General features: G+C 43.4%; 1 protein-coding gene across 2 annotated transcripts in view; it reads right to left on the bottom strand.

Moving 5' to 3' along the window:
* PLCXD1 (phosphatidylinositol specific phospholipase C X domain containing 1) overlaps window positions 1-13275 on the bottom strand; it is a 19992-nt gene extending 6717 nt beyond the window's left edge. Inside the window, exons 1-5 of one of the 2 annotated variants that reach the window (XM_035114256.2) lie at window positions 8585-13275; window positions 7612-7830; window positions 4157-4301; window positions 3394-3530; window positions 2968-3096 (exon numbers count right to left, since the gene is read on the bottom strand). In XM_035114256.2, coding sequence (XP_034970147.1) covers window positions 2968-3096; window positions 3394-3530; window positions 4157-4271 — 381 coding nt within the window. In that variant the 5' untranslated portion in view covers window positions 4272-4301; window positions 7612-7830; window positions 8585-13275. The other variant, XM_060273471.1, reaches the window with a different exon arrangement.

The raw sequence follows: 13275 nt of genomic DNA, 5'->3' as shown, positions 1-13275 counted from the left end.
AATAATAATAATAATAATAATAATAATAATAAAGCATCTGATTAGATACATAAGGTGTGATCCAAAGATTCTTGAGTGTACCCATCTACAGAGACTTCTTTTTCTCCAGCCTAACTGGGAAGGAAAGTGAGCCACAAAGAGAGGAATCAATATGTTTCTCCACTTGCAACTTGCTTTTCCTTCCATGCTGGGCGGCACTTGATCAAAGAGAGCTACAGGATATTCTGGGGAGAGGTGTCAGGACCACATTGGGCTTGGCTGGAGGCTGCATGCCATCCCCAAGTTGTGGTTTTCCCACCTCTCCTCTACATGGAAGGGAAAGGCTGTATGCACCAGAATTCATTTTCCATGTGGTGCACTCCCTGGCTCATAAGAAAGAAAGAAAGAAAGAAAGAAAGAAAGAAAGAAAGAAAGAAAGAAAGAAAGAAAGAAAGAAAGAAAGAAAGAAAGAAAGAAAGAAAGAAAACACAGAGGAAGCCTCTGTGCGTACAGAAATCTCTATAAAGGCCAGTGCACCCAAATATCTAGCAAACACAGTTGTCTAGTTCTCACTTAATGGTAAACCATGTTTTAGCACTACACACACCAGGAAGTAGCCACAAGTCTTGGGCTCACACATTCTTTGCTTTCCTTCTGGACAGCCAGGAGAAGGACTTTGGACCAGAAGCAAACTTGTTAGCTTAAGACACTGTGGCTTGAAGTTGGTTTGTTCTAAAACTGACCAGAGTTTGTTTTGAACCACAGTCTGCATATCTCTTATTCTTGGAAAGCTAGGTACACCAGGATCTCAGTTTTTTAAAAAAACAATTTGTTCCAACCTCTTGGAAACTAAAAGGCCAATAAAAGAGAAGCAGAAGTGTGTTTTAATTCATGCTTTGCAAAGCCAGTCAGGCAATTCTGAGAAGCTGATTCATATTTTGAACACTTAAGGTTAGTAATGTTTGCCTGCTATAATTGTTGCTTAGCCTGCTGTGGAATCCTAATAATCTTCAAACAGATTAAAATATGCAAGCCAGGCATCACAGGGAATTGCTATGTTATACCTGAGTCAACATGGTCATTGCTGAATCTTTAGTAAGTCTAAGTTTTGGGTCTTGTTGAAATGGTGAACACCTGAGAGCTGCGCTTTCTAGCCTAACACATTTGGGTTAGATCCAGACTAGGTTAGCTTCATTTAGCTAACAAGTTAGCTTTGCCTTAACTTAAATCCATACACACACACACACACACACACACACACACACACACACACACACACACATACACTTAAATCACATTCAGTGGGAGCTAAGCAAAAGCAACTTAGTAATAATAATAATAATAATAATAATAATAATAATAATACCGTAATAATAATTTATTATTTATACCCCGCCCATTTGGCTGGGTTTCCCCAGCCACTCTGGGCGGCTTCCAACAGAAACATTAAAATACACTAATTTCTTAAACATTAAAAGCCTCCCTAAACAGGGCTGCCTTCAGATAGTCTGGATCTATCCCTATGATATTTATAAAACAGCATAACAGTAGCCAATATTCCAGTCAACTGCATCTTCACAACTATTAAGATTCCTGCAAATTAATTTCAACAGCCCCAATCCAGAAAAAAGAGACATGCACAAGCAAGATTGAAAGTGATGGGGCATGTTTGTAGATTTTAATGGAAATAAAGCACAGCTGGTTTTTTCTGAACAGGGCCATTGCTCCAGAATGAATACAAAATACCCAAGCAGGATATTGATGGCTCTCTGACTTTAACATGCCTTCAGTCCTCAAGGCCACCCTGGGCTCCTTTGGGAGGATATAAATTTAATAAAGAATCACAATCATGCATGTTGTTTTTAAACTCTCATATTGTGTCAAAGTCATCAAGGATCTTGGATTTTCCTAGACAAGCTCCACTGAACAGGATCCATGTAAAACACAAATGTGCTTAAGCAGCGCCCTTTTCATTCCAACAGGACGTACATAGAAGAATGTACAAATAAGTCCTTAGTTCTATATTTCCACACTACAGACTTGAAGGAGCATCTCCTTGAACTTTGACACTAAAGATCATTTGATGCAAAAAAAAAGGAGGGGAGAATTAACGTCTTTTTCAGGTCATAATGGCATTCACTAACTTCCATTCCAGTACAGATCCATTGCACTCTATAATGAAAATGTGACCATGATCTGGACTGTAGGAAGGTAGCGTATTCCCTGGCACGCACAAACAGACCTTGGTCTGTAGTGAGCCAGCGCCCATACCAAGCTTATCCCACTTATATGGGAGCACATAAGTGAAGTTTCTGATTCACCTGGTACAGATGCGTGCTTTCTCTGCCAACAGGACATGGTACAGCCATGGCAACCATGCATATGTATGCAATATGCAAATGGTTTAGTTGGCCAGACCAGCTAGTCCTGCTTAGTATGCATGGGATGTCTAGTTGCAGCACTGTTTGCAGGATCATAGGGGTCAGCACTCTCTGCACTGGCTGCAGAATCAGTCAAGTTACCTGCCACCTGCCTGATCCAGCTCACAGCCTGATAGTTCCAAAAGCCAATGGTAAATCTGATGGAATTCCTCTTCCTCAAATGGGATACGCCCCCCACAAGGCTGTTACAGATGAAACATTGAGGCATACATGCAGCTTTTTTACCTGCACCAGGAAGGGGCTGGCGCATGCCCCATATTACTTAAATAGTAGTTAGATCAGGGCTGGGGAACCTGCAGCCCTCCAAACATAGGGCTACAGCTTCCATCATCCCTGGCCAATGGATGAGGCTGGTGAGAGTTGGGAGTAAAACATGTAGGGGAGTTAGATCATTATAAGTAACTAGGTTGTCTTAGACTCTTTTTAAAATTGTGTTGTGATGTTGTGTTTTAAGTCCTCCGTGGGACCTTAGGGTGAAAGGCAGGTAATAAATCCCATGATAATATGAAACAATAAACACTTCAGTGCTATGAAAGCAAAACTGTACCTCTACAACCGATGTTGTGTACAGCATATGAACAAAGTGCAATTTCATGGAAGGTTCATCAGGCTTGTGAGCAATCCTCAGATCAAAATACCTTATTCCAGCATCCAGTTGCTCTGACAGAGTCAGCACCTGTGAAGTTAAAAACAAAGTGCAAACAAGAAAAAATATTGAATTGTCTCAGTAGCACACTTTTTTTACTTTAGATAAAAAATGGTATTCAGAAGACAGTGGATTGTGCTGTTAAGCTGCTTAGCACAAACCTCAACATTTTTAATACGTCAGGCACATTTATCACTATTTCTCCGTGCGGTAGCTGTGGGATGGTACATGTAGTATGGCCCTTATAGCAGAGTGAGCATTCTAACTGTTGTAAAAGCAAGCTCCAGTAATAAGACATAGGAACCAGAAAGTTTGAGAACTGCTTACCTGTGTTATAGACCACCTCAAAATAATTGGGTGTACTATGCTGTGCATATGCTTGTCCATAAACTGCAGCAACTTGGATTCATTTATGCTCACTTTCGAGTCCTTATCCAAGCAGTAAGTCATAGCATCATGACTTCCTATTGGAATAAAAATGTAAAGTCAATCTACTTCCAATCATTTGACAAATCAACTTCCATCTCTAAAACCATGTGACTTTTACGCACAATCCCCACCCTAAGCACATGGTTGCAAAAAGATCTATCGGTGGCGAAAAGCGGGTATCAAATTGTAGGTGCAAACCCTTTCATCAAGTTTCTTAGAGGCTGAGACACCGGGTTGAAAAGCAAGATCCATGTGGTGCCTGATTCTGAGCCATCAAGCAACTTCCCAAGGTTGTTGTTTCTGGAGGGCTGGCAGAAAAGGGAAATCATTCCTTGCTAGTGCTTTTCCCCCAGCAAGAAGCTTTAAGTTAGGATTTCCTAACCACCCTCTTGATACAATTTGGGCAAACTACACATACCCCAACATTATGGCTTACTTCTATTAGATTTTGTCGATGAGATTTCGGCGTTGGGCCTGCTCCTTGGCTGAGTTATCTGGCACCAAACATCAGTCAACATGACAGGAAGAAGCTCACTCCAGAAATTTCCAAAATGTGGTCTACACATGTTGATATTGCATTTGTGGGAGTGCACAGATGCTACAGATCATAGCCAATCCAAATCTAAGTGTAATAGGATACTGAAAAGCTGGTGCTATTTACCTGGAAGTGACAAATTAGAGAGAGGAATGCCCCAGAGACATTCCGGCAAATTAGACATCCATTGGCCGCCATCACTGTACAAGCGAACAGATTTCTTTTTTGAACGTCCCTTCATTTTCCCCTTTAGCGTGTTCTATAAAAGAAGCTGAACAAAATTGGAAGTTAACTCTGCTCCGTCGGTACAGCCTTCACATTGCACAGTACAGCTGTGGCACTGATTAAATTCCAACACTTACTAAATTCAGGAAATAGGTGACTTGCACCCACAAACTAATAACAATACTCTAAGATAAGAATGTAAGAAGTGAGATAAGTTTCCAGGCTACAGTTCCCATAATCCCTGACCACTGGTCTTGCTAGCTAGAGATGATGGGAGTTGTAGTCCAAAAGCAGCTGGAGACCGCAGGTTGGGAAACACCGGTCTATACCCATCCCACATCTGTCAATCTATTTTACTACATGAACTGTAAAAGAAGCAGTACATCAAAAGCTGGAGTCAGGAATAGGTCAACAATAAAACAACAACACCAGTATCATTGAAGTTAACTCTTTATTCAAAGAAACCAAAACAGTGCAGACCTAGTGGTCACAGCAATCCTTCCCAGTAGGTCTTGCCCCAATGAGGCAGTTGTGAGAGCCTTCCCACCACTCTCTAAGGCTCTTCTCCCAGTTCCTTCCCCAGCAGACTGAGGCTTCATAATCTTGTCTCTCATTGCTCCACCCTCTTCATTTCTCTGTGTGTTCTGTGAGACCGGGGGGGGGGGGGAGGAATTGGTCGCAACAGGAGAGGGAGACCCCCTGGATTCTTCAACAGCCTGCCTCATCTCCGTCTCCTGGCCCTCCTCATCTCCCGAGTCTGGACTGCCCTCTGCCACAGCCTCTCCCTGCTCACTAAATCCTGTTGCCTCTTCAGCTTCCAACACCTCCTCCTACCAGTCTGCTCCCTCTTCTCCCTCACCCGTCATCCTACCACCAGTCCCCTGGCCTCTGAGACTTCTTCCCCAGGGGTTTCCCTTGAGGGTTCCACAGCTGGTGCCCCCCAACACTCCTCTGCATCCAGCCAGTCCATGATATAGTACAACAAAATCCCAACATAACAACAGATGTCATTTGGGCAAAATTAATCCATGTACACTTTATTCGGTAAGAATTAGGAACATCAGGGAGCACAACACAGATTAGACTCTATACAAACACATCCTAATCTGCCCCATATATAGCGGCCAATATTGCCTGACCACAGGAGATCCTGACAGCCACAACCTGATTTATTTCGTACTGGGCTATTAACCTATTTTTTTTTGTAAAGTCCCTTCTGCCATTCCTTGTCTGTTGTTTTCCTAAGTAGGTCAGTTGTTCCCACACATAAATTACCAATCAGTAGTGCTAAAGCTTCCACAGCCCAGGCATAAACTCCTAAGGAACCTTATAAGCCAGGTAAAAATGCATAATAATAATAATAATAATAATAATAATAATAATAATGTCAGAGCAAACCAACTTTCTCCCTAACAAAGAAAAGATGTTAGAGCACCATTCATTTGATGGGCAGAATTCTCACCATCTCTATTCTAGATCACCCATCTATTCAGGTGATCAGTAGTAACAATATCTGCTAAACCAAACATGTGCCTGTTTAGTGGGGATATCCTCATGTGCAATAGCAAAGGTTCTGATGTGTAGAGCAGGCATCCCCAAACTGCGGCCCTCCAGATGTTTTGGCCTACAACTCCCATGATCCCTAGCTAACAGGACCAGTGGCCAGGGATGATGGGAATTGTAGTCCAAAACATCTGGAGGGCCGAAGTTTGGGGATGCCTGGTGTAGAGGAACCTCTAGCTTACGGTCATTATTGCAAGGAATTCCATGTGAGATGCTAACTCATATTCTAATTTGTTATATTTATACATCATAGTTCAAGCTATATGACTGTACCATACAATTTGCAAAATTACAGTGCATGTGTTTGAGAGAAGATCTAAACAGGTATGGGGAACCTGTTGCCCTCTAGCTATTATTGGACTTCACTTCCCATCATTCCTAACCGCTGGCCATGCTGGCTGGGATAGGAGTTGGAGTCCAACAAAATCTGGAGAGCCACCAGTTTGCCATACTTGACCTAAAAACTTGTACATTTAAGGCTGAACTACATGTTACAATTAAATGCATGGTTTCACCAATAGCAGCTTCTGTCATACAGCAAATCCCAGCTTGAGGGACATTTTAGTTGGACCTGGAGTACAAAGGAAAAGGTTTAATCTTCCCCTCCCTTTGCACCTCTGTGGCCTGCAAGTTAACAAAAAAGAAGCCAGACCTATTAAATATGTAACTGCATTTAATGCAACATGTATTCTGGACCTTTCTGCATTTGCCACGAAGTATACATTCAACACTTCTATCTTTGCAGTCTAATAAATGTACTTATATGTAAGTAAGTACGTAAGTAAAACCTTTATTGGCATCAAACAAACTCACAGACAAAATACTTTAAAACTGTCACTGTGGCAAACGCTGTGTTAAGAGAGAGAAGGGAATAATCCGCTATCCGCTTTCACGACAATGGGGCTTCTAATACTTCAAACGACTGCAGAGTATAACGACGAGAAAATAGTAAATTAAGATATTGAGCCACCATCTTGGTGAGGACCGGGTCCTTCCCCAGCAAAAGGAATTGTACTTATATTATACACATTGCCTCATTTATTCATATTTCAGTGTGTTATTTCATATTTTGGTAAAGTATGAACCATCCCTAAGCTTCTCTTGGAATTTGTGGGTGCTGCTTGTTTTGAACACATCAGCAATCTGTAAAACACAAAGTCCACAATTTCACAGTCCGTGTCTTGCGCTTCTTTTTAGAGTTCAGCAACCCAACTCTGAAAGGCTGAAAGGCTCACAGACGGGGGGGGGGGGGGCGGGTTTCAGACCCAATACAAAATTTCATGTAAAATTTCTTATTTAATGCATTTGTAGATCGTCCTCCCCGCCCCCCATAGACACATGGGAAGTTATTTTGCGCAAAATAGGACATTAGTATCGTCTGTAAATAATCCAAGTTCTCTCTCTCTCTCTCTCTCTCTCTCTCTCTCTCTCTCACACACACACACACACACACACACACACACACACACACACACAGCACCTAGAACGTTATGCTACTAAACACTGAACGGGAAAGTCCTATATAAAAACGGGGAGGGATGTTTATCAGTTAGACTTTATTACTGCTGTGGTGCCACAGTTTAAAAAACCGGTTGCTTAGAGACGCGGGACATGCCCTACATTCAGCTGTGGGAAAATATTTAGGCTGCAGTCGTAGTCACGCTTTCAAGAGTAAACAAGCCTGCACAGGATTGCATCGTTGGTCGCGCGCAAAGCGGAGACGGGACGGGAGGCATCAAATAATGTTTATAAAAGAAAGAAAGAAAAACTGCAAAGAAATACTGTTAACTTACTTAAGGAAGAATCAGCCCCGCCGACGGAAGCATCCCGTTCCAGGAAACGTTCTTCAGAATCGCCCTGGCACGTCTCACATTTGGCATTCCACAGCACGCAATTCCACAAGCGTCGGGGTCGCAGCTGTCCGTTCCCATCAGCAGCAGCAGCAGAGCCTCGCTTCGCCTCCTCTCCCCATCCGGGCCCGCTCAGATTCTGGACCCAGCGCTCGCCTTTTCCTAAAAGACGCCGCACCGGGATATGAAAACAAACACACGCTGGCCCCGATTTGCATGCAAGCCCCGGGATTGGTCCTTGCCGGCAATGCCCCGCCTCTTGCGTGTGGGAGGGGGTGGTTGGTGCGGGGGGGGGAAGAGCCTAATTTGGGGCGGGACGAGGAGCAGCAAAATCTGAAACTGCCAAATCAGGGCTTTGTTATGAAAGTGCAGAAGCAGAATTGCGGGTGGGTGAGAGGCAGAAGAAGCGCCAAGAGGCTTACTTGCAAGTAAATATAGCTCGAGCTACACACTCCACGCGTAATTGAATAAACATGCGTCGGAGGTGCGGGACTGCGCCCCCATCCGCGGGAGATTTATAACAGGCTAGTTCAGGCTTTCTCAGAATCAAACGCCAGGGTTGGGTTAAATGATCGGATCCCCTTCTAAGGTTCTGTGATTCCAGGATAATCGGATTACTCCTAAAGTACCATGGGCGTGGCCAGGATTTTTGGTGGGGGGTGGGGGTGGGGGTGGGGCAGGCTTTTGCCTGAGGTAGAACCTCAGTTTTGTATTGATTTTTGATCAAGCAAATGCAGTAAATAAAAATAATTAACTGACCAATGGAGTCGCTGATAGCTCTCTCGCTCTCGCTCTCGCTCACTCTCTCACACACAGCTTCATTGCAGTCCATAGACCCACACAGTACAACAAAAGTAAATATCAACAGTTATTAAGGTGCAAATTAGGGCACGGAATGTGATAAAACTGCTAGTACCTTTGCAAAGCAAAGCAGCGTCTGGCGTGGTTTCAGATTGGATGGGGGAACCACCGTCTTGTTCCTGCATTGCAGGGGGTTGAACTAGATGGCCCTCGGAAGCCTCGGAGTCCCTTCGGTGCATCCTGCAGCATGTTCTTCACACAGCATTAGCAGATTTGTTGGATACTGTTATTTTGTTTGTTTTGTGACACTTCCCCCAACGCTGCCACGTTATTGCTGTCCGCATGGGCTGCCGGGCAACCAAAGTGGGACGGAAATAAAATCAGGGTTTCGGATGCAGGGTTTCAGCAGGCCCGTTATGGCATAAGAGCTGGCTGGAAATTAAGCAGAAGACTATCGTATGGTTACTGGCCACAGTTCTGCCCCCACGGTCAGAGGCAATATGTATCTGAATGCCGGTTCCTGGGAATTGCAGGCGGACAGAATATTGTTATACTCAGGTCCTGCTTCCGGGTTTCTGGTTGCCCACTGTGAGTTTAGGATGCTGGGCCGATGGGCTACTGGCCTGATCCAATGTCCTTTTTAAATGTGTTGGGGATTATTGGGTTCTTCTTGCTTTTGTTTTCATTATGCATTTTATTGTTTTATATTGTGTTTTTATCTTGTGAAGCTCCCTGAGACCTGCAAGTTTAGGGCAGTATACAAATTTAATAAGTCGCCGTCATCATCGTAATCCAGCAGGCTCTTCTAATATTCTTACGAAGCAATGTGAACACCCCGAAATTTTTGTAGGGACAGACAGTACTGAAAGCAGTGTTGTGTATGACCACCCTCACAGCACAATTAAAAAGAACCCATAGCTGTAGCCTTAAAAAAGCACTGGAATATACCGGTATTGAAATTCCTATGAAAGGTGCTACAGAAGCTCCAGCTCCAGAAAAGCAGGGGTGGAAAGCCTGTTTCAACCTGAGTGCCACATTCCAATCTCGGCAACCTTCAGAGGACCAGGTGTCTGTTGGGGATGGGACAAGAGGCAAAAGCCGCCGCCCCTGGAATCCAGAATGTAGTATCTGGGGCTCTCCTTGATCTGTTAACGTGAACAGATTTACTCACCAGCAGAGCATGCCAACCTACACCTTGGCATCTGGTGGCTTGGATCAGCAGCTGAATCACAGCCTATGTCTCAATGAAAACCAGGACTCTAATGATTTTAGGACAAGGCTCATGATGCCGGCTTTCATTAACAACCGTGGAAAAAGATTGGTGCTAAAAAATTCATATTAGCCACGCTGAGAATCACACTAGTTTGTTTGTTGTTTAGTTGCTTAGTCGTGTCCGACTCTTCGTGACCCCATGGACCAGAGCACACCAGGCACTCCTGTCTTCCACTTCCTCCCACAGTTTGGTCAAACTCATGTTAGTAGCTTCAAGAACACTGTGCAACCATCTCGTCCTCTGTTGTCCCCTTCTCCTTGTGCCCTCAATCTTTCCCAACATCAGGGTCTTTTCCAGGGACTCGACTCTTCTCATGAGGTGGCTAAAGTAATTCCTGTAATTCAATAACTAGTCCTTGAGAGCAGGTGATTGTGAATAGCGGTTTCTAAGAAGTGACCTAAAGTCTTGTTGTTCATTCCTGGCTTCCTCAGTCAACTTAGGGTTTCCGGACTGACATCAGTTTTAAGCCTCTTGGGTATAGGAAGTTATTAAATAACAGGAATGGCAGGAAACTAATGTGGAAGCTACTAGCTAGTGGGTACTGATTAAGACAATTAGCTATGGAGTCTTTGCCTGTGAGTCATCCAAATAAGCATGTCGTAACACTGCCTCAGCATCTCCTAAGACGACTCAGATGAAAGAATTGAGGGGATGCTCATCAAATTTGCAGATGACACCAAACAGGGGGGTAGCTAATGCTATAGAAGACAGGACTGGGATTCAATATGGCCTTAACAGGTTGGAGAACTGGGCCCAAAACTAACAAAATGAATTTCAGTAGGGAAAAATAAGAGTTTCTACACTTAGGCAAATATAAGATGGGGGGGGCACCTGGCTTGCCAGTAGTACATGTGAGAAAGATCTTAGTACGCAAGCTTAACATGTGGCAATGCTGTGATGCAGCAGCAAAAAGAGGTAATGCTATTCCAGGCCACATCAACAGTAGCGTCTCAACCAAGGGAATTCATAGTACCACTCTATTCTGCCTTGGTCAGATCACACCTGGAGTACTGTCCAGTTCTGGGCATCACAATTTAAGAAAGGTATTAACAAGCTGGAATGTGTGCAGAGACGACCAACCAAAATGATCAAACTAGCCTTATGAGGAACTAGCTGTCCCAGCCACGCGTTGCTGTGGCTCAGTCTGTTAAATGGACCTTCAGAGCCCCCCTTCAGAGTTCCCGTGTGTGACGTCATCTTCCTTCCACGTGACAGCCCCCATCACCCCAACGGCTCTATCTGCCCCCCTCGCAAACCCCTGCGGCCTGGCCGGTTCCCGCACATTGGTGTTGTTTTCTGTTAAAGGCCCATACTCAGTTGGTTGGAATGTTCTGTTGTGATGTCACTGCTAGTATGCAGCCAATGGCAGCAGGTGAGGTGTATGTTCCTTTGATGTCCACTGGAGGGCGCTATGGTTTTTTTCCTTCTTCAAAAAAATCATGTTTTTACCTGTGTCCCATCTACGGTATGTAATATAAGTGTATGCAAACACGCCCACATTGGTCTGGAACGTTGTGTCAAAATTTCAACCCAATTGATCAAGCGGTTTGAGAGAAAAGTGGATGCCCACCAACATGGACCTTTTGCATTTATATATATAGATTGTTGAGGGAGTTTAGCCTGGAAAAGAGGAGAGGAGATATGATAGCCATCTTTAAATATCACAAGGGCCGTCATATGGAAGAGGGAACAAGCGTGTTTTCTCTTGCCCCAGAGGGTAGGACTCGAACCAATGATTTCAAATTACAGGAAAGGGGATTCTGACAGAATATCAGGAAGAATGTTCTGTCAGTAAGAGCTGTTCAACTGTGAAACAGACTCTCTCAGAAGGTGGTGGGCTCTCCTTCCTTGAAGGTTTTAAAGTAGAGGTTGGATGGCCATTTGTCATGGATGCCTTTGTTAGATTCCTAAATTGCAGGAGGTTGGACTAGATGACCCCTGGGGTACCTTCCAACTTTACAATTCTGATTCTATAAATTCTCTTACACACACACACTTATGTGTTTGTACTTGAAATTTTCATTGAACATGCAGGATTTATCTACCAGCCGAAGACTACTGATATCAGAGAATGAAATAAATACAACTTCCGTACCTTGCTAACTTTTAGTATGGCTTACCGTACTAAGACTTTGCTACTCCCTTTTTTTACTCCTGTATGTGGTTCAAACCCAAGTCAGGCTCAGTTTAGTGGAATTTCTTTCCAGGACTCCACGTTTACATGGCCCTGGTAATCCACAATTTGGTTTACCTTACGGTAATATGCAAACTCAAATGTTTCATCGGGCATGATGTAGCAAATATTGCATACCTTATTACTGAATAGAACTTTAAAATATTTAACTCATAAAAGAGGGTATACACATATAAAGTTGCTACAATTCTTTGTTCATTCTTAAGGCATTCGTTTATATTTTTGCATTTATTTCAAGAGGATGCTTTGCCTAAATTTTTAGTTTCAAAAGGTATCTGATACTTTGGAACATGCCAGGTGAGTTATAAAGATACTGATATTTCAAACGCACCCTTTAATTCCACTAGAACCTGGGTATAAACGAAGAATTTCCATTGACAAATTAACAAAACCAATTCATGCCAATAGTGAGCAAGATAAATTGAGTGTCTTTTGTGCAGATCCATTCATCTTGTTTACAAATAATGAGCCATTGAGTAAGTGTTTTCTGAGAGACTTAAGTAATTCTGGTCAGATAGATTTATGGCATAAATAAATTAAAAAATGTATAGAAAAGTTTTCTCTTTTAATAATAATAATAAAACTTTTTAAAAAAACCCTGGCGTTAGGAAAGTAATCTGTCCCTTTGAGAAAAGTGTTTTATATTAACACAGAAGACTGTTTTTTAGTCTCCCCTAGACAACAGAACTGTTTCGAATAAAACCAGTTTAATTTGAAGATTGCCTCCAATTTATCAGAACTCAGTAGATCTCAACCTTTGCCATTACTGCCAGTAGCTGAACTGAAAGCCACATGAGGGCGCTGACGTCTTGAAAGGTACTGGTTTGTTTTTTTGTGTGAGACCTGATAACTAAAGAACCAGATTAGACCCTATGCAGCAGAAGCACATAACTATCTCCCCCCCCTCCTGTTGCTGCTGCATAAAGAAAAACAGTCACAGGGGGATTTATTTGGGAATGGTTAGGGAGAATAACTGCATAATCCTTTTTCTCCTAACCATTTTCCCATTACAAATCATTTCCCTGCCAGCTGTTTCACCACTTTCTGGCTCTGGAGAAAAGATAACAGCGCTATCAGATTGATTTTTCATTTATTTCTTTTTCCAAAACTTGTATCTTGTACCATCATTGCCAATCTGCCTTCCCAGGGCACCCCTGCCACTTGTGTATCCCCTGTAGAACAAAACTATTATGTCTCAAATGCATCGTTGCCCTTTGTTTCCTTCCACACCAGCGGCAGAGCAAGCCGATTGGGCGCCTGGGGCAGCGCATGTGCCCTACGCCCAGGGCAGGACGCTCTGCGGGGCCTCCGAGGAGTCTGCCTGCCTGCTCCCCCTCAG

This window comes from Zootoca vivipara, chromosome 4, assembly GCF_963506605.1.
Source record: "Zootoca vivipara chromosome 4, rZooViv1.1, whole genome shotgun sequence".
In the NCBI taxonomy this organism is placed as follows: domain Eukaryota; kingdom Metazoa; phylum Chordata; class Lepidosauria; order Squamata; family Lacertidae; genus Zootoca; species Zootoca vivipara.
The sequence above is the reverse complement of the archived record's forward strand: the minus strand, read 5'-3'. Positions and strand labels throughout refer to the sequence as shown.